The sequence below is a fragment of the Pan troglodytes genome, chromosome 16 (genome assembly GCF_028858775.2).
Source record: "Pan troglodytes isolate AG18354 chromosome 16, NHGRI_mPanTro3-v2.0_pri, whole genome shotgun sequence".
Classification (NCBI taxonomy): domain Eukaryota; kingdom Metazoa; phylum Chordata; class Mammalia; order Primates; family Hominidae; genus Pan; species Pan troglodytes.
In genome coordinates, this window is record NC_072414.2 from 81,876,544 (window position 1) to 81,897,742 (window position 21,199).

Here is a 21,199-nt window from a genome sequence, read left to right on the forward strand (position 1 = left end):
CAGGTGCGCATCACCACGCCTGGCTAATTTTTGTATTTTGAGTGAGATGGGGTTTCACCATGTTGGCCAGGCTGGTCTCGAACTCCTGGCCTCAAGTGATCCACCCACCTCAGCCTCCCAAAGTACAGGGATTACAGGCGTGCGCCACTGTGCCCGGCCGAGAACAATTTTTCACAAGCTTACTTTTCTAGTTTTGCCAATGCATGGTGAAAGTGAACCCAAGCCTGGGAACCGCAGGCCTAGACAATGCAGGGCCCTCGTTCACACACACCCAAGCCCCTCCAAACTCAGGCAGCCTTGGAAAGGAGAAGTGTGAGGCAGGTGTGGGTAGGACCTGTTTTTAGTACCTAGAAAAAGGCTAAGAAAGTGGTCTGGAGATGTTTAGAAGGTTAAAACCAACGAAGAAAAAAATCAATGACAACCTATCAGGAACTGATTGACTCTCAGAATGGAGAACTGGACACAGAAACTGGATCATGCTAGAAAATTCCAGGGAACCCACAGGCCTGTGCCCTGAGTGTCCGAGAACTCCGCAGTGGGCCCCTGTGGAATGCGGGCTCCCAGGGCTGCCTGGTCCCTTCCCTGCCGTGGCGGTCCCTTCCCTGCCGTGGCAGCCCCTTCCTGAGGTGCTCTGGTCTGCCCCAGGGGAACCTGCCAGCTCTAGCAGGGCCTCTGCCTCAGGGTCCCACTACCTCCTCCCCTCAGGGACAAACACAGCAGACAATTTTGTGAAGAGCTTTTTAGTAGCTAAATATGGCACCATGTGTTCCAAGGGCAATATAAATTACAGTATGCAAAACATACTGACTGGCTGAGGTAAAACACACTGCTCCTGCCTCACGTCACCATGAGGGGAAACACACATATGCTTTTAAAAACATCTGGCTTATAAAAAAACATCCCCTAGAAAGGCCTCCAGAGAGGGGCTGTGAGGCTCACCCTCTGCCGCGCTCAGGAGGACCCGCCGGCTCGGCCCTGGCCCATCCACTGCAGCCATGGGTGGCGCCTCCCCCTACTGCCTGCCCAGGGCTCTGTCCAGGTTGCTCTTGATGGTGTCGAGGAAGTCCGTGGTGTTCAGGAAGTGCTCGTTCAGCTTCACACTGCAGAGAGAGCACCACTCACATCAGGGGCGGCTCCAGGCCTTGCCAAGGCCATCAGCCAGGCCCTTCCAGGGAACAGCCTGAGCTTGGGCATCAGAACAGCCATCTCCTGCCACCCAGACTACAGGCCAGAGGCCAGCTATAGCCCCCTACCATGAGGCCACCGAGATTCGGCAGGCACCCGCAGGGTCTGTCTTTCCAGGTAACTGCTCTCCTGAGAGAAGCTGGGAAAGGGGTGTGGGCAGGGTCGGAAGGAGCTCTGAGTAGCCAGCCTCAGGGATGGGGAGGAACTCACTAGACCTGGTCTACAGAGGCTGGCCTGAGCAGTCTCTCAGGGCTGTGGACATGTCCTGCCCCAGGCTCCCTGGCAGCTAAGCTGACTCATGAGGGGGACTTTAGGAGGGGTCCCCTGGCTTCCTCCCACATGGCCCCAGGGTCTGCCCACCACCCCAGGCCACGCACTTGCTGAGGCCGTGAATGCAGCCCGCCAGGTCCTTGGTCATGGCTCCACTCTCCACCGTCTCCACGCACACCTTCTCCAGCGTCTGGGCAAACCTATGGGGATGGGGCAGAATGAGACCCCATCTGTGCAAGGGCAGGACCCAGAGCCTGTCCTGGGCAGCTCCGGCCTCTCCCTCCATGCTCACCTGATGAGGTCTTGGTTCCCATCCAGCTTCCCCCGGTGCTCCAGGCCACGTGTCCAGGCAAAGATGCTGGCGATGGGGTTGGTGCTGGTGGGCCGGCCCTGGGGACGGGGGTTGCAGGGAGATCAAGAGCCGAGCCAGCTAGTGAGGAGGCTGCCCAGATACAGCTGCCCGCCCCTGGGCTGGTGGGTCAGGCTCGTCCTTCCAGCCCTCAGCCCAGTGGGCTTTAGGCCCCTGGGGTAGAGGGGCATTGTGAGGCCCCATGCCCTGCACTCACCTTCTGGTGTTCCCGATAGTGGCGGGTGACGGTCCCATGAGCGGCCTCAGCCTCAATCGTCTTCCCATCAGGGCAGACCAGGACGGACGTCATCAGGCCAAGGGAGCCAAAGCCTGGAGGGTAGAAAGCCTTTCTCTCAGGGCCTCGCCTCTCCTGGGGCCACCCAGCTGAGCCCTGCTGCCCTCTACAACCCAATATTGTAGCTGTCATAGTTCGTGGCTCTACTCAGCCTCCCCCAACTGCAACTGGGAGGACAGGGACTGTTCCAGGCCTCTTCACCCTGCTGTGGGTCTCCAGGGCCCAGCACAGGGCTGGAGGGCACTGGAGGGTGGCTATCACCAGCACATTAACATCCATCTGTGTCACCAGCTCCAGGTGCCCCACAGCCTGTGGCCCACAGGGCCCAAGACCCCACAGAGTCCTGTGGTCCCCCACAGCCTGCCACTCAGCCTGGCTTGTGACCCGGAGGCACATTCAAGGAAAACAATAAAGCTGCGGTCAGCTATTTCCCAACAATCACTTTTGCAGCTACTCTCTTAGGCCACTTTCAAGCTTTTTGATTAATTTCTGAATGTTCCCAAATCCACATGTCAACTCCAGCAAGCTTTTCTATTGTCAAGGACTCCAGGGCTTCAAAGGCACCCCCATGACACCAAAATAAGGATTGAACAAAGAAAACATGGACAACATCTACAGGAAAATGCTTTGTCTATGAATTCTAAGAACTTTGGCTGTAAGCAATCCCTTCTCCATTTTACCTGCACCTTCACACCATTCCTTAGACACTTAAGGTTCATTTTCATGCCTCTGCCTCATCTGCTATGGCGTTTCATCCTTCTATCCTAGATGGGAATTGTTCTGGTCAGAGGATCCCCACTGAACTTTCCAAAGTAAAGCCAAAGGTTTACACAAAGTAACAAGACTCTGCTTTTCATCAGAACCTGTCCTGGGCTTCCCTTTTCCCCGTACCAGGAGCTGCCCTGGTAAGCTAAGGTTTCTCTTTCACTCTCTCTGTCCTGCCTGTTTCCCACGCCTACCACCTTTCCTGCTCTTGTCCCCAACACAATTGGCCCATTTCTCGCTGTTCTTCTCTAATGGTCTCACCTATACTTTATTATTATTATTTTTTTTGGAGACGGAGTTTCACCCTTGTTGCCCAGGCTGGAGTGCAATGGCGCAATCTCGGCTCACTGCACCCTCCACCTCCTGGGTTCAAGAGATTCTCCTGCCTCAGCCTCTCAAGTAGTTGGGATTACAGGTGTCCATGACTGTGCCCGCCTCCATGCCCAGCTAAATTTTTTTGCATTTTTAGTAGAGACGGGGTTTCGCCATGTTGGCCACGCTGGTCTCAAACTCCTGACCTCATCACCTATACTTTTTACTGCAATCTGATTTGCCTTTTAGGACACCCTAGGGCTTGGGGGTTTGCAGGCTTCCCCAACATTCTCTTCCATCCATGAGGTTCACTATGCAAAATGCATTTGCTGTAGTTTAAAGAACCTCCAGTCCTGCTTGATCCCATTTTCCTACTGGAACCAAAGAGTCATGAGGCTCCATCATGGACTGGAGCAACCTTAGGGCTGACAACCTAGCCCTGGAATTCCTGTGCCCTCCTTTCTCTCTAAGAGCAGCCTCAGTCATACACCAGTCCAAACCTAATTTGTGATCCTCTCTCACTCAGATGCCAGGGAGCTCCTGCCCCCTGCTGTCCACAGAAGACCCTGCAATGAGTCCTGCTCCACTAGAGTTTTCTACCAAAAGGGTCTGAAAATCCGTCCAGCCAGAGAAGACCAACAGTCCACCCCCACAGGGAGCAGCGTCCTCCCAGCGTACCCTGGGCCAGGATGTCTGACTGCACATCTCCGTCATAGTTCTTGCAGGCCCACACAAAGCCACCCGAAGACTTGAGGACCTGAGCCACCATGTCATCAATGAGCCGGTGCTCATACCAGATCTTATTCTTGTCGAAGTCGGTCTTATAGTGCCTGGGAGTAAAAAGGTCTGTTATGGGGAGAGGGCAGAAGGCTGACAGGTTGGGGATCCCTCCCTGAGCCTCGGAGCTGAGCCAAATGCACTCTAATAACGACCTTCCCAGGGTAGGATGGGAACAGCATGGGGGGAAGGGAAGAAAGGCCACAGAGTACATGGATGAGGCTTTACTTGTCAAAGATCTCCTGGAAGATGTCCTTGAAACGCCCATCGTAAGCTTTCAGTATGGTGTTCTTGGTGCTCATGTATAGCGGCCATTTCTTCTGGATGGCATACTGGAAGCAGCTGTGCGCAAAACCTGAGATGGACTGCAGGAGAGACAGGGCCCTGGCGTGGTGCCCTAGCCTGGCGATTGCCGGCAACCTCCCACCTCCCAGGGCAAGGCCCAGATCTCCAGGAACGGTACCCCGCCGCCCACGCGACTGTTTAACACCAGCCTCCGTGCAGTGCACACGATGTTTCTGCTGGCCCAGCCTCTCCCTCTCAACTTCCCAGGGGCAAGAGGCCCCTCAACTTTGCTTTGGAAAGCACCGCCTTTTTTTTGGAAAACACCGCCTTTTTTTTTTTTTGGAAAACACCGCCTTTTTTTTTTTTTGGAAAACACCGCCTTTTTTTTTTTTTTGGAAACAACTTTTTTTTTGGAAAGCACCTCCTTAGACTATGTGGCTGGGGCAGGGCTAATTCCCAGGCCTAGCGCTGGGGTTGACAGTGTGTCCCTGGCTTATCCAATCAGAAGCCTTTCTCCCCAGGGCCTCTGTGATTGGCTCAGAGGTGGTCATGTGACTCAGCCTGGCATTGGAGCTGGAACTGGCGGTAAAGAGGCATTCTCTTCTGATAGGGTAGCCAAGCAGGCAGGAGTATGCCTGGAGCTGTTCGTAGCCATTTCTTTTCTTTTCTTTTTGTTTCAAGAGATGGGGTCTCACTGTTGCCCAGGCTGGTCTCAAACTTCTGGTCTCAAGCAATCCTGCCTTGGCCTCCCAAAATGCCGGAATTACAAGTGTGAGCCACCATGCCCAGCCCTGGTGGCCATTTCTGCCTCTTTGTGGCCTAAGAATGAGGCCATTACAGAAGAAAGGAAAGCCACGAGACAGAGATGAAGAGACAAGCTGGGAGAGGAGGGGCCCAGGATGCCCGAGCCAGCCTCACCTCGTCGGTGTTGTACATGCCCATGCCCACGCCGCCTGCGGGGAAGTTGTACACTTCCCACTCCTTGACACCGCTGCCATCTTTTGGGGTGAAGACCATTTTGAAAGTGCCGGCCCGGTCTGCCACAAAGTCTGTGGCCTTGTACTGCAGAGACAAGAGGATGGCTAGGCGAGGAGCTGCAGTCGGGGGGTGCCCAGGTCAGTGGATCCCCTCTCCACCCTGGCCTACCTGGTCGCCATGGGCGTGCCTGCCAATGGTGATGGGCTTGGTCCAGCCAGGGACTAGGCGTGGGATGTTTTTGCAGATGATGGGCTCCCGGAAGACAGTCCCCCCCAGGATGTTCCGGATAGTTCCATTGGGACTTTTCCACATCTTCTTCAGCTTGAACTCTGTGAGGACAGAGATAATAGTGGTCCCACTGCAGCCGCCATCTTTCAACCAGAATTTGAACCCCAAGCAACAACACAGCCAGACGGGGGTCCTAAAATTCTTCATGAGGAAGGCAGTAGAGTCTAGAGTGCAAATGTGTGGGCTCTGGAGTCTGCCAATTTTTTTTTTTTTTTTTTTTTTTTTTTTTTGAGACAGAGTTTTGCTCCTATTGCCCAGGCTGGAGTGCAATGGCGCGATCTCGGCTCACCACAACCTCTGCCTCCTGGGTTCAAGCGGTTCTCCTGCCTCAGCCTCCCGAGCAGCTAGAATTACAGGCATGTGACACCACACCAAGCTAATTTTGTATTTTTAGGAGAGATGGGGTTTCTCCATGTTGGTCAGGCTGGTCTCAACCTCCCAACCTCAGGTGATCCACCTGCCTCGGCCTCCCAAAGTGCTGGGATTACAGGTGTGAGCCACCACGCCCGGCAAGTCTGCCAGTTTTAACGGTGAGGCTTACAAAAGTGGCTCAACCAAAGCTGTAAAAAAAAAATTACTGGAAAAATAACCAGCCTAAGTGTTGTCGTGAGGGCGAAATGAGCTCATGTGTAAAGGGCCTAGAACGGTGCCCGGTCTATGCTAAGTGCTCTGTTGGCCATTATGATTCCCACATCACACATGGAGGGAGTACAGTCCGGGGGAAGGGCTTGTCTGACGAAGCCTGACAACACACTGCCCACTCCACATGCTCCGGTCCTGGCCCCAATGCCACCCCAGTTTCTAAGGCTGTGACCCTCTCCTGCCTTGTCCATAAATGGGGATACACAACTCCCAAGGTTCAAGTGAAATGAAGAGCTCAACACTCAAATGATCCCAGTGCTGTGGGCCAGGCATGACCTGCAGGACAGGGGCAGGCCTGGGGAGTTTGCAGATGTATCTCGAGTACTGTCCGCCAGCTCCCTCCAACTGTGGAAAGTAGGAAGAGAGAGCTCAGAAAACTCCTCAACCATCCTTTCTCGAATTATCCAAACCTGGCCCCTCTGCACACACACTGCTGTGACTTCATGGAACCCTCGAGAGCGGCCCCAACAGCCAAGGACCAGAAGCCAGTCTAGGTCTGGTGGGGGCACCTCTCAGTGACCCTGCATGACCATGGGGACAGAGGCAGACCTGCAAGGCCAAGCCAGTGGCAGGAGGGCAACAGCGATGTTCCCCAGAGGCTGCTGAGGCTCTGAAGGACACAGGCCTTACACACAGCACTCCTCTGCACAATCTCTCTGCACACCTGCCTGCAAGACTGTCCACGCCAGAATGGACTACTGCCCAAAGAAGCCATCCTTACTGTGACCACATCAGCATTACCTTCCTCCTCCTCCTCCTCAGCCCTGTCACCGATGACACCTACCACTGTCAGAGCCAGAGTGTAGCAGAAACACCACTGGCCTGGGAGATGGAAGACGTGGATTCTGTTCTCAGCTCTGCTGTGCCCTAACCGTGGAACCTGAGGCCAGCCCCTTACCCACGCCTGCCCCAGCCTCATCAAAGGTGACCTCTGAGGCCCCAATGTCCACCAGGCACACACAGGGAGACTGGCCTCAGGTGCAGTTGGCCTCAGGAAAGCCCCAGCTCTGGAGCCTCCCAACCTCCCAGTCCCGAGATGAGTGACATGGCCAACTGCCCCACCCCAAGTCTGGAGAGGCCGGTGGGAGAAGCCTGTGACCCTCCCTGGCCCGCCCACCTCCACACCCTCGCACCTTCCACACGGGCCTCATCAGGGGTGATGGTGGCACACTTGACAGCCACACTGTACTTCTGGGTGGCCAGTGCAGAGTCAATGGTGACCTGGTCATCAGTCTGGTCACGGTTTGGGAGCCCGAGGTCAAAATACTTTAGCTGGATGTCCACGTGGGGCAGGATGAGCTGGGGACAGAGGGCCAGAGCAAGGCGTCACCCCAGTGACTCAGGGACATGACAACAAAGGGCAGGATAAGAAGTCTGCAGGCCATGGCAGGGGACAGTCAGTCAGAACAGGGATGAGTGAAGGCCAGTGGAGGGGCACAGCAGAAAGCTGGAGTCAGCCATTTCTCAGTGGGGCCCGGCCAGAACTGGCAGAGGCTGGGGCTTTGGAGAGAGGTTGGCAGGCCAGGCCGCAGTCTTTCGGAGGGTTCTTCCCCCATTGTGCCTATGTGCCCCCCCTCACATGGCCCATCAACTCAGCCAAATCCCAACCCCAAGTACATCTAGATTTCTCTATACAACTGGTTTCCTCTTCTCCTCAAGTGCTTTGAGATCTTACAATTGGAAGTGACAGTTCTCAACCTTTGTCCCATGAACGTACACACAGTGTGGGGCCTTCACAAGGACTACATGCTCTCCTGGACATACATAGACCACGGCAACTTTGGAGAAGCCAAGCGGCCACTCTGGGATCCCTTTGCCATGGTGGCTCGTCACAGCTGCAGGCTGGGTCACTGCCCTACACACCAGCCCTGTTCCCTTTTCACTCCTTTTCAAGAAGTGAGGCAAAACGTAGGGGATCAAGATGGAAATGATACAGGATTAACCTTGAAGCTTCTCAAAGTTGACAGAACGTGTGGGATCTGGCACCAGCACAACACAGACTGCTGGGGACAGGCCCCCGCCTGATGACTTCTGAACAATTAGCGGACCAGATGTGAAAGAAGGGTAGACAGAGGGAGAGAAATAGAGCTGCTGCTGCCTACCAGGACAACGGGGGGTCCTAGGGACCTGCAGTCCAGAAGACCCTGTGGGACAGAACAATCCCTGGCCAGCCCACCTGGAGAGCTACCCACTTCAGGAGGGGGCACTACCTTCTCCTTGATGAACTGCCAGATAATACGGGTCATCTCATCACCATCCATCTCCACCACGGGCTTCGCCACCTTGATCCTTTTGTCGGCATCTAGAAGCAGGGACACACAGCGCATCATGCCCCTGGGGAGGCTGGAGGGGGGCCCTCTCCTCCCGGCCAGGCCCGCCCTTCACCAGGAGACACTGGCAGAAAGCCAGGGCTCCAGCTGCCCGGCGTCCACTCCCCCGTCTGCAAATCAGCTCCCTCACTGCTTAGAGCAGGGGTCCCCAACTCCCAGGCCATGGACTAGTACCGTGGGCTCTGGAGAGAGGTCAGCAGACCAGGCCACAGCCTTTAGTGCAGGTCCATGGACTGTTGGGAACTGGGCCACACAGCAGGAGGAGAGCTGCAGGTGAGTGAGCACTACCACCTGAGCTCATGCCCGGGAACTGCGCACACGAGGGATCTAGGTTGCATACTCCTTATGAGAATCTAATGCCTGATGATCTGTCACTGTCTTCCAGCACCTCCAGATGGGACTGTCTAGTTGCAAGAAAGCAAGCTCAGGACCCCCCCGATTGTACATTATGGTGAGCTATATAATTTTTTCATTATATATTACAATGTAATAATAATAGAAATAAAGTGCACAATAAATGTAATGCCCTTGACTCATCCCAAAACCATCCCCGCTGCCCACCATCCTGCCACCCGTGGAAAAATTGTCTTCCATGAAACTGGCCCCTGGTGCCAAAAAGTTTGGGAACTGCTGGTTTAGAGCACCTGGATCCATCCATCCTTACTTACTTCCTTTCCTTTCTTTCCTTCCTTCCTTCCCTTCCTTCCTCCCTTTCTCTCTCTCTCTCTCTCTCTCTTTCTTTCTTGGCAGGGTCCTGTTCCGTTGGTCAGGCTGGAATGCACTGATGCCATCATAGCTTACTGCAGCATTGACCTCCTGGCTTCAAGTGATCCTCTGACCTCAGCCTCCCAAGTAGCTGGGACTACAGGCGCATGCCACCACACCCAGCTATTTTTAATTTTTTTTTTCTGAGACGAAGTTTCGCTATTGTCCCCCAGGGTGGGAGTGCAGTGGCATGATCTCAGCCCACTGCAACCTCCGCCTCCCGAGTTCGTGATTCTCGGGCCTCAGCCTCCCAAGTAGCGGGGATTTCAGGTGTGCCCCACAACACCTGGCTAATTTTTTGTATTTTTAGTAGAGACAGGGTTTCACCATGTTGGCCAGGCTGGTCTCGAACTCCTGACCTCAAGTGATCCACCTGCCTTGACCCCCGCAAAGTGCTGGGATTATAGGCGTGAGCCACCGCGCCAGCCTAATTTTAAAATTTTTTTGTAGAGATGGAGTCTTGCCCTGTTGCCCAGGCTGGCTGGACTCCCCACCCCACCCCCACTTTAATCTGGCTAGGTAGAACTACCCAAAAACATGCCCAGCCCACCAGTGGCCAAGAGGGTGGGGGCCAGTCTGGACTGTCAGACCCTCTCCCCCTGAAATATGAAGGCAGAGGAGATCAACACAAAGAACACTGGCTAGCTGCGGCTGCCTCATCCAGCACCAAATCAGCAAGAGGTTGTCCAGGGGCTCCTGCCATCCAGTTCCTAAGGAGGGCCTGGGTCCTCTTTTATGTATTTACTTATTGTTTAGAGTCAGGGTCTCTTTATCTCTCTCTGTTGCCCAAGCCAGGCTCAGACTCCGGGGCTCAAGCAATCCTTGCACCTCAGCCTCCTTAGTAGCAGGGGCTACAGGCCCAGGCCAAGATACTTCTCTTTTGTCCAAGACTTAGTTCTTTACAGTTTTCCCTGCAATTCTATGAGCTACGCTGTGTAGCTCATAATAAAATCCTCTCCAAGTTAACCAGTCACTAACTTTGTCTGTTGCGTGCGACCCAAGAGCCCTTAACTAACTTGTGGTGATAAAGGAGATAGTATAGATAGGTATTGAGTGCCTACTATGTGCCTTACAGTGTACCAATGCTGTACAATGTGATTCCATTTAATCCCAAAAACAACCCCAAGGAGGTATCATTACCTCCATTTTATTTAATTTATTTATTTATTTATTTATTTATTTTTTGAGACAGAGTCTTTGGTCTGTCACCCAGGCTGGAATGCAATGGTGTGATCTCGGCTCACTGCAACCTCTGCCTCCCGGGTTCAAGCAATTCTGCTGTCTCAGCTTCCTGAGTAGCTGGGATTACAGGCACACGCCACCAGGCCCGGCTAATTTTTGTATTTTTAGTAGAGACGGGGTTTTGCCATGTTGGCCAGGCTGGTCTTGAACTCCTAACCTCAGGTGATCCACCCACTTTGGCCTCCCAAAGTGCTGGGATTACAGGCGTGAGCCACCACGCCTGGCCATTATCTCCATTTTAAGTGTGGGAAACTGAGGCTCAGAGAGGTTAACAGCTTACTGCCCAAGGTTACAGAGCTTGAAAACAGCAGAGTCAGGAGGACTCTGACCCTATTCAACAGGAAGGACAGGCTTACAGCACCTGCGAATGGAACTAACCCTTGATCCCAGCCGACACAGGTGGGTCAGTCCTACCAGAGAAGCATCAAAGGACTCAATGAGGGGCTGATCAGAGGTCCAGGGAGACAGTGGAGGGTAGGGGGCAGGAGACGCTACTGAAGGAGAGTCTGACTTGCAGGAAAACCCAACAGTCTGGGAAGTGAATTTCAAAGAAAACTCAGGAACTGGCCACCTAACAATGAATCAGTACAGCTGCCTTGGACAAGGCTTGTTGAACCTCAGCCTGCAGCAGATAGGGGCACCGGGGCACCAGCCTGCTCCTCTGCCCACAGCCTGGGAAGACGCAGCAAATGCAGAGCAGGGAACAAGATCTAATAAAACTTCAGTCACAGGGAAATCTCACCAGCTCAGCTGAGAGCTGTGCCCTTTCCTCAAAGCAGCACTCCTCAGCCTCACTTACAGCCCAATTACTCTTGTGTTATACACAGTCCTTAGAGAGGTAGTGATGTGTCTTCAGCTCCACTCTAGATTAGACACAGCAAATCAGGTGAAGGGAAGAGAATGTTTATTTGAAAACACTGGGTTGGGGCTGGTGTAATGGCTCATGCCTGTAATCCTAACACTTTGGGAGGCTGAGGCAGGTGGATCACTCAAGATAAGGAGTTCAAGACCAGCCTGGCCAACATGGTGAAACCCCATCTCTACTAAAAATAGAAAAATTAGTCAGGCGTGGTGGCACGTGCCTATAATCCCAGCTACCGAGGAGGCTGAGGCAGGAGAATCGCTTGAACCCGGGAGGTGGAGGTTGCAGTGAGCCAAGATCATGGCACTGCACTCCAGCCTGGGCAACAGAGCAAGACTCCAGCTCAAAAAAAAAAAAAAAAAAAAAAACTGGGTGGGAAGAACTGGCAAGGGACAGAATACCTGTGAAAAGCAGGCCTAGAAACCACCTTGGCACATTTAAAACAAAAGTGATTAAAGCCTAACAGACCTCAAACAACTGACTTTCCAAAGATATGCAAAGAGTTTGTTTTTTTTTTTTTAAATCTAAAAATAATCTTAGAGATCATTTAGGGGGAATAATGAGACTCAGAGAGTGTGGTCTGCATCAGAGGCAAGATAGAACCCAGGTCCCTGACCCAAACGCAGCCTCTGGAAGACCCGTGGGTCAGATGTAGAGAAGCAGAACACAAACACAGCCTTGGACTATTCCATTCCCTAGAGAACAAAAGGTGGCTGGCTGCTGGCTCTACTGCCTTTCCCAAGACGCGATGGGGATTTTGAACCCAATCTACAATATTCCTTCACTTTTCTCTGAAGCTTGAGTGGAAAGAGCTGCAGAACCTGCAGAAAGTCTGTTGAGCTGTTGCAGAGCTAGTTTAGTTCTGGGGAGCATCTCCTATGAGTTAATTTGAGGACAGCTAATCAAATTTGTTAAAAAAAAAAAAAAAAAAAAGATGAACTATCATAATCAGGAGCCCTAAGGAGAGACTCACTTGGGGCCAGTTCTACAGGTTTCAGCCTCAGCCTGGGCTCCACGGTTGGGCTTCAGGCAGGCATAGCTAGGAGAGTTCAAGGTCAAGATCAAAGACCTGGTGTGTCAAACCCTCAGAGACCACAGGACCTGATTATTTACTCACCGGCAAGTGCTAACTAAGCACTTATCCAGTACCCCACTGGGATACTGAAATGCCTAAAACACAACAGTGCCTGCCCTGAGGCAGTGAATGTGGAAGGGGAAACCTACAGGTAACAGAGAGAGCAAGCAGGGCTGTCACCAAAGTCAGGAGTGCCCAGGCCTCCCTGGAAGCAAACATCCCAGGGGAGCTGAGAACAGCAACATGAGCCAAGGCCAGCAGAGACTTGTTCTGCTTGTTCCAGGTACTGGTTTTAAAAAAATCTTAATTGGTGACCAAGTTTTAAAAATCAGTAAATCTCAACAATAAAACAAATAACTCAATGTTAAAATGGACAGAAGACTGGCTGGGCACCGTGGCTCATGCCTGTAATCCCAGCACTTCGGGAGGCTGAGAAGGGCAGATCACTTGAGGTCAGGAGTTCGAGACCAGCCTGGCCACAATGGTAAAACTCTGTGTCTACTAAAAATAGAAAAAAAATTAGCCTGGTGTGGTGACACACACCTGTAGTCCCAGCTATTTGGGAGGCTGAGGCAGGAGAATTGCTTGAACCCAGGAGGTGGAGGTTGCAGTGAGCAGAGATCACGCCACTGCACTCCAGCCTGGGTAACAGGAAGACTCCATCTCAAAATAAATAAATAAATATAATGAACAAAAGACTTAAATAGACATTTCAAGTCCAAAGATGATATACAAATGGCCAAAAGCACATGAAAAGATGCTCAACATCACTAATCATCAGGGAAATGCAAATCAAAACCATAATGAGATATCACCCCACTATCCCCTCACAACCACTAAGATAGCTACTATCAGGAAAACAAACAAACAAACAAACAAACAAAAACAGAAAATAAAGTGCTAGCAAGGATGTGGAGAAATTGGAACTCTTGTGCCCTGTTGGTGGGAATGTGAAATGGTGCAGCTGCTGTGGAAAACAGTATGGGTGTTCCTTAGCTAAAAGGAAAAGAATTACTGCCGGGCGCGGTGGCTCGCACCTGTAATCCCAGCACTGTGGAAGGCTGAGGCGGGTGGATCACGAGGTCAGAAGATCGAGACCATCCTGGCTAACACAGTGAAACCCTGACTCTACTAAAAATACAAAAAATTAGCCAGGCGTGGTGGCGGGCGCCTGTAGTCCCAGCTACTCAGGAGGCTGAGGCAGGAGAATGGCGTGAACCCGGGAGGCGGAGCTTGCAGTGAGCCGAGATCGCGCCACTGCACTCCAGCATCGGCGAAAGAGAGCAAGACTCCGTCTCGAAAAAAAAAAAAAAAAAAGAAAAAGAATTACTATATGATCCAGCAATTCTGCTTCTGGATATACATCCAAAAATATCGAAAGCGGGGTCTGAAGGAGATATATGTATGCCCACATTCATAGCAGCAATGTTCACAACAGCAAAAGATAGAAGCAACCCACGTGTCCATCACAGATGAATGGATAAAGACAATGTGATACAGTCCCCCCTTATCCAAGGTTTTATTTCCATGACATCAGTTACCTGTGGTGTCAGTTACCCACAGTCAACCATAGTCTGAAAATAGGTGAGTACAGTACAGTAAGATATTTTAAGAGATCACATTCATGTAACTTTCATTACAGTATATTGTTATAATTGTTCTATTTTATTACTAGTTATTATTGCTAATCTCTTACTGTTCCTAATTCATAAATTAAACTTTATCATAGATCTGTATGTATAGGAAAAAACATAGTATCTACAGGCTTTGCAGTTTCAGGTATCCACTGGGGGTCTTGAAATGCATCCTCCAAGGATAAGGGGGACTACTGTTATCTACATACAATGGAATATGATTCAGCCTTGAAAAGAAGGGAAATTCTGACACCTGCTACAAAGTGGATGAACCTGGGGGGCATTATGCTAAGTGAAATAAACCAGTCACAAAAGACAAATACTATAGGCTTCTACTTACATGAGGTACCTAGAATAGTCAAATTCACAGAAACAGAAAGTAAAAAGGTGGTTGCCAGGGACTGGGGACGGGAAATGGGGAGGTATTGTTTAATGGGTAGAGAGTTTCGGTTTTGCAAGGTGACAAAGTTCTGGTGATGGATGGTGGTAATGTCTGCACAACAGTGTGAATGTACTTAACAATACTGTACACTGAACGATGACTAAGATGGTAAGTTTTATACGTTTTTTACCAAAATAATAAAAATTTAAACCAGTCAAAAAAAATCAGGAGATTTTATATAAAAATCTAGAAATGCAGCAGGCACTCACTCATGGCAAGGATGGGCTGGGCTGAAGGCGGCCTCTCCCTTCATTCCATGACAGCCAAGTGCCCTCCAGTGTGGCCCAGGGCACTGGAGTTTGAGACCCCTGTCTGCTGTTCAGCCTGTATGGTGGAGATACAGCCATGGTCTGCCCTTCTCTGGGAGATAAGTGGTGACAAGCTACCTGAAATACACAGAGCAGCAGCTAGGCCTCCCTGAAAACCTCCGAAGTGACAGCCACCACGAATCTTCAGCTGATGCATTGCACAAACACTGTCCTCTTGGCGAGAGCGCAGGATGGAATTACACCAGTCACCAGAGGCACGTTAGGCCGACTCTCCTCCCTGTCTGGGGCTCCTAGCACCCAATACCAAGTAAGGATTTCAAAACACATCCCTGGCTTCTTGCTGCTCCCAGCAGGAGGCTAGAGGTCCAGCCGCAGGCAGCCAGTCCCAGGCATAACTGCTCCCTCCACATTCCTACCCATGCTCTCAGCAGAGAGGCTGCTCAGTCAGCATGTCCCAGCAAAAGATCAGAGAGTGGGGAAAGGTTCCAATTCCTGGGGGCTCAAGAAGGCAGGACAGCAATTTTGTATATTTTATGTATGTATGTATGTATGTATGTATGTATTGAGACAGAGTCTCACTCTGCCGCCTACACTGGAGGGCAGTGGCGTGATCTCGGCTCACTGCAAGCTCCACCTCCTGGGTTCAAGCAATTCTCCTGCCTCAGCCCCTGAGTAGCTGGGACTACAGGCGCCTGCCACCACACCCAGCTAATTTTTGTATTTTTAGTAGAGACCGGGTTTCACCATGGTGGCCAGGCAGGTCTCGAACTCCTGGCCCCAACTGATCCGCCTGCTTCGGTCTCCCAAAGTCCTGGGAGCCACCGCACCCGGCCAGAACAGCCATTTTGGAACAAACTCTAGTAGATTCCTTGGTGTCATCCTTCATTCCTTCCGTTCTCTCACATCCACATCCAAACCACCAAAACCAGAAGCCACCCTCAGACAAGCCCACCCTTACCATAAGTGAGTGCCTGCTGCGTATCTAGATTTTTATGTAAAATCTCCTGAATTGGAACCTTTCCCCACTACTGGCTCTTCCTTCAAAATATATCCAGAATCCAACCACTTCTTCACCATCCCCAGCGCCACCACCCAGGTCCAAGCCATCATCCTCTCTTGCCAGGTCCCTGAAGCTAGAATGCTCCCGATAAGATGGAAATCAGGTAACAACACTCCTCTCAAAACCCTGCAAAGTAAAAGCCAAAGCTCTCAAAAATGGCCTGTGAGCCCTCTACAGACCCCACTGCCGAACCTCATCCTGTCACTCCACCTGGTGCCTGCTGAGCCAGCCTTCGCACCATCCACTCTGCTCTTCCATCATGCCCTTGGCACCTGCAAGTCCCTCTTCCCCCAATACCGAAAATGGCCTGCTTCCTCCCCTCCTCAGCGATTCCTTCAGTGAGGACTTTTCTGGCTGCCCTATACAAACTTTTGTGCACACACCTTTCTTGCCTGTTTCTCCTTAGCTCTTTTTTGGGGGAGAAGGGGGAGGCAGGGTCTTGCTTTGTCACCCAGGCTAGACTGCAGTGGCACAATCGTACCTCACTGCAGCCTTGACCTCCTGGGCTCAAATGATCCTCCTGAGTAGCTAAGACCACAGACATGCACCATCGTGCCTGGCTAATTTTATTTTTTATTTTTGTAGAGATGGGGTCTCACTATATTGCCCAGGCTGGTCTGGAGCTCCCAGCCTCAAGCAATCCTCCCACCTCAGCCCCCCAAAATTCTGGGATTACAGGTGTAAGCCACAGTGCCTGGCCTTCCTTAGCTCTTGTACCCATATATCATACTAGTCAACATCTATCTTGCTTACTGTCTGCCCCCTCCCACATCAGAATTTGAGCTGCTAAGGGTTTTGAAAGAGTCTCTGCTGGTTTTATTCCCAGCTCTATCCCCAGCACCCGGCATGGTGTCTGGCACAAAGTAGGAGTATACTACTTTTGTCAAAGACATAAATAAAGGTCAAGTTGAAGTCAACTCCATCTGTGGTCAGGGCTGCCCTGCCCTCACCTTCTGTTTCACGGAATGTGCTTCCTCCCCTCTCACCCATCTGGTATGCATTGCCACACAGGGGCCAGTGAGTTCTTACCAGCAGCCTGCACCAGATGTACACGGGTGGCATCTCTCTCCAGCAATAGGCCCCATGCCCTGAAGAAGCTTACAACCTACAGTGTACTAATATTTGCAATCTGCTGGTATTTTTAACATGGGTTTACAGAGTATAAACCCCAGGGAAGGCCACAGACCCTGGCTTCCAGTAATCTGAGAGCAGTTTCCAGCACCTCATGCCCTGAATGGAACCAGCCCAAGGGCCCTCAACTTCACACAGAAGATCTGGGAGCAGGCCTCAGCCATTCCAAAGAGGCTTTTCCTCAGTACCTACTAGGCCTAAACACAACCACCCCAATCAGCTCTGGCAGGGCAGCTAGGGCCTTATCTGACGTGGCAGAAAGATCTGCACACTTAAGGGGCAAGAATTAAGAAGTTTCGGGTTAGGAGTGAAAGAAGGCTAGATAAGTAATTCTGCCACTGAGCCGTTCACAGAACTGGTCCGCACTGCCCCAAGCTCTAACTTACCAGAAACATCACCAACAGTCGCTGGAAGCCTATGGCGTTGCAAAATAGGAAAAGATGCGTGCAGGAATTACCAGGCAGCAAAGACACGGGGCTCTTTTAGCCCCAAAATATTCTTTCCTTGTCATCAAGAGGAATGCCAAGGATTCTGTCTCCAGCTGCGTTGCCAGGTAACAAGCTGGCAGAGTCGCAACTGTATGGTCTGATGTCCAACTCCAACACCAAGCAATTTCCCCATTCATAACCAACCCACATGGGGACTTCTAGAAGGGCCTGCAACTGACTGCTTTTTCTGTATCCAAATTCAGGACCCTTAAAAGGGGCTTTGTGTTCCTGTTTGTGTGTGTTTTTCGGGTTGTTTGTTTCGTTTCTTTTTTTTTTTTTTTACCATCAAGGCAGAAAAAAAGGGAGAATTAAAGAATGTGGCTAACTTCCACCATATTTTTGCTGAAGGTGGTGTGCTATATGGGAATCTTTGGGTCCTGGGGCACTTGGAACCTGGGAGTTGTTGGGCAGATCCCTGAGGTAGATTCCCAGAGGTACAAAAGCAGACATGCCCCTTTCTCCTTGGCAGGGAAGGTAGGACTGGGGCCCAAGCCTCCCTACCCCCCGGCTCTAGTCAGCTGCTCCCACAATCCGGTTAACCATTACCTCCTCTGGCCAGGTCAGGGCCGGCGGGCCCCACCCCCTCTTCCTCACTCTCCTGGCTCACTGCAAGGGGCTCCTGGCCAGATTAGGATAGGGGTTTCCATGGCAACAGGCATTAGGCAGGGCCAAGGGACCTACATTGTTCCCTGCCTTTTGTAGCTGTGTTGGGTAGCCAGGGTGAGGGGGCAGGCCGATGCCCACACGCCAGGCAAGGCAGCCTGCGTTGGCAACGGAGGCTCGGGCTAAGTCTTGCTTATTACGACCCGACTACTGTCTTCCCTCCTAAGCAGGGAACTAAGGGTACCCAGAAGCCGTGGGAACGATTCCGCAAAGTGACATTTTGCGCGGGCTGCCAGGTCTCTGCAGCGAGTGAGCCAGGCAGGGAGGGCATGTGCCTGCCAAGGCAGGTCAAGTCAAGGAGAGGCCCCAGGATGGAGCCTCAAGTGCAGCGATGAAGGCGAAGGGGTGGGGGTGGGGGCGGCCAAACAAAAGGGGAAAATTAAAAAGGACGCTCCTCCAGCTGTCGTGTAAAAGGCTCCAAAAATAGCTGACGTGGGCCTGGTATCAGCGCGCGCCTGGCTGAAAAGGAAGGGGAAGTGCATGTCTCCCGCCTCCCAGCCTTTGTCTGAGCAGGGGCCGAGCCACGACCCTCCCTCTCGCCAGGAGAGCGCGCGGGGTGCTCCAGCCCCCCACGGGTGCTCGTCTCGTTCCAGGGGCGCAGGGCGGGCAGGCCACCCTTCGGGTCCGGGACACTCTCAGGACCCCCTCCCGAAATACCTAGGGGCGCGCGGCAGCTCCGAGCCCCCGCCCGCGCAGAACTGGCCGTCGCCCGGGCCACCAGTTGCCACCGTCCCTCAAGTCCCCACCCCAGCGCCTGGCACGGCCGGGAAGCGCCGGGCGGGGGAGCGCGGAGCGAAGCTGCCCCCCGGCCCTTTGTGCGCCTGACCCCGCCGTCCCCGGGCTGCGGGCTGGCGGGACGTGCTTCCCGGCCCCAGCCTGGGAAGCCGCCACGTCGCAGCTGGGGGCGCGCGCCTGCCTGGACCCTCCGCGCGGCACTCACAGTGGCGCCGCGGCTGCTCTTGCGAGGTGGGGGCTGTCAGGGCCGCCGGCGCCCAGGCCGGCCGCGAGCCTGAGGCTCTGCAGAGCGAGCGCACGACCCGCAGGTAGCCGGCCATCCCAAGCTGGAGAGCGAACGAGCAGGGCGGGAGAGGTCCGAGCGCGCGCCGCTCCTCCCGGCTGCCTGGCCGCGGGCTAACGCTGGGCCTGGCGGGCGCGGGCCGCGCGGGCACCACCGGGGCGGGGCTGCCGGGCCCGCCGCCCCATTGGGCCTTGCCGGAGAGGAGGCGGGGCCAGGGCCGCCGACGCCTCCAGCGTCCCGCGGGAGCCGGGACCCGGCGGCCAGGCCCGGCTGGTGCTTCTCTGGGCGCCGCTGAAAGCCCAGCTCTGCAGGAGCTACAGGCGTGAGACCCACCGGGACCCGCGAGCGGAATCAGGGCTGGGGGAATAGCAGAGCCGCTTGCGAGGCTGACCCTCTCCAGGATGCCCCATGTAAACCTGGATGTCAGTTTCTGACGCTTTAGCTTAAACCCAAAGGCCAATCTGAGCGAACTCTTGCTTCCCTCGCCTGCCGGGCTGAACCCAAAGGCGCATTAGCCCAGTGCGGCTGCTTCATTCTTGAGCTAAGACCACCGGCGGCGTCTGCGCCTCCGCGAGTCCGCTGTCACGTCCAGCTGGTGTAGAGAGAGTTGAAATCTCACTTTGGGCCGGGCGCGGTGGCTCACGCCTGTAATCCTAGAACTTTTGGGAGGTCGAGGCAGGCGGATCACTTGAAGTCAGGAGTTCGAGAACAGCCTGGCTAACATAATGAAACCCCTGTCTCTACTAAAAATACAAAAATTGGTCGGGCATGGTGGCGCGCGCCTGTAATCCCAGCTACTCAGGAGGCTGAGGCGGGAGAATCACTTGAACCTGAGAGGCAGAGATTGCAGTGAGCTGAGATCATGCCACTGCACTCCAGCCTGGGCAACAGAGTGAGACTCCGTCTCAAAAAAAAAAAAAAAAAAAAAAAAAAAACCACGAAAAAAGAAATATGATTGGACCAGAAGGCCAATAACCTGAGTGGGGAAACCCAGCAAGTCCTGTCCGTGTAGATTCTTCTTGACCTTTCTCTGCAGCATTCCTTCCTTCTGAGTACGGGGCAGGACTCTCTCTGGGATGGAGGGGTCTTAGGACCTGCAAGTAAACAAGGTAGGTCAGATAATTTATGGCCAGTTTTTACCCAGAAATGTGTGGGAGAAAGTTAGAGTAATATTTTTGGGTTCGATGTCTGGCTTTGGGGGAGAAGGGCTCTGGTTTCTATGACCTGCCTTGAGGAAGAAGGATTCCAGTTTCTATGGCTGGCCTCGGAGGAGAGTGAGGGGCCAAAGACGGGAGGGAGGGAGAGGGTCAGAGAGAGCTGCTCCTGAGGCCTGCATTTTGGGGTATTGTTTTCTGAGACCCTAGAGTAGTCAAACAGCCTCAGTAGAAAGTTACATTTTTGCCTGTTCGCATATAAAAGATGGGTTTGTTTGTTTGTTTTAATTAAAAATAGAGATGGGGGGATCTCACTATGTTGCCCAGGCTGGTCTCCAGCTCCTAAGCTTAAATGATCCTCCCGCCTCGGCCTTGCAAAGCACTGGGATTACAGGTGTGAGCCACTGCACCTGGCCACAAAAGACAGTTGTAATTGATTCTGCCACAAACAAAGTTTCTCTCTTCATCTGTTTTCTTAAACTAAGACACCAGCTGAGGGCTGGGTTTTATTTGGAAAAACCTGACCTCTTTCCCTTCTCTGCTTTCCCAGTCACGCTAATTCACTCCAAATAGGAGCAACCTTTCTCTTCTGTGTTCTCAGCCCTCCCCTCCACTGCCTCACAGTCAACATTGCCAGGTGGAGCTGGGCCAGGAAGGTGACCTTCAACTAGTGACTTCAAAGCTCCCCTCACCAAGTCCTAGCCGGCAGAGCTACTACTCTGGCCGTGGGATCCAGAAGGCTGAGCCCAAGGAAGGGCTGCTTTTGGGCCCCCCAGAGTCTGAGGCCTCTGTCAAAGGCCTGGTCTTGGGCCAGCTTGTGCCAGAAAGACCCCTTATCCCTTTGACTCTGTTCAGAATTCTGTTGCTCCAAACACAAATAGAGACCATGGAAGCCTCTGGCATTTGACTTTCCTGCCAAC

General features: G+C 52.7%; 1 protein-coding gene across 1 annotated transcript; it reads right to left on the reverse strand.

The window, feature by feature from the left end:
* Nucleotides 1-724: 724 nt before the first annotated feature.
* IDH2 (isocitrate dehydrogenase (NADP(+)) 2) lies at nt 725-19,301 on the reverse strand. The gene is made up of 11 exons (XM_510589.9): nt 19,048-19,301; nt 8,357-8,448; nt 7,280-7,445; nt 5,385-5,545; nt 5,157-5,300; nt 4,182-4,318; nt 3,855-4,006; nt 2,022-2,134; nt 1,748-1,845; nt 1,563-1,655; nt 725-1,100 (listed from the first exon to the last, which is right to left on the reverse strand). Exons 1-11 carry the CDS (start codon nt 19,160-19,162, stop codon nt 1,013-1,015), a joined length of 1,359 nt encoding a protein of 452 aa, XP_510589.2. The 5' UTR covers nt 19,163-19,301; the 3' UTR covers nt 725-1,012.
* Nucleotides 19,302-21,199: the final 1,898 nt, after the last annotated feature.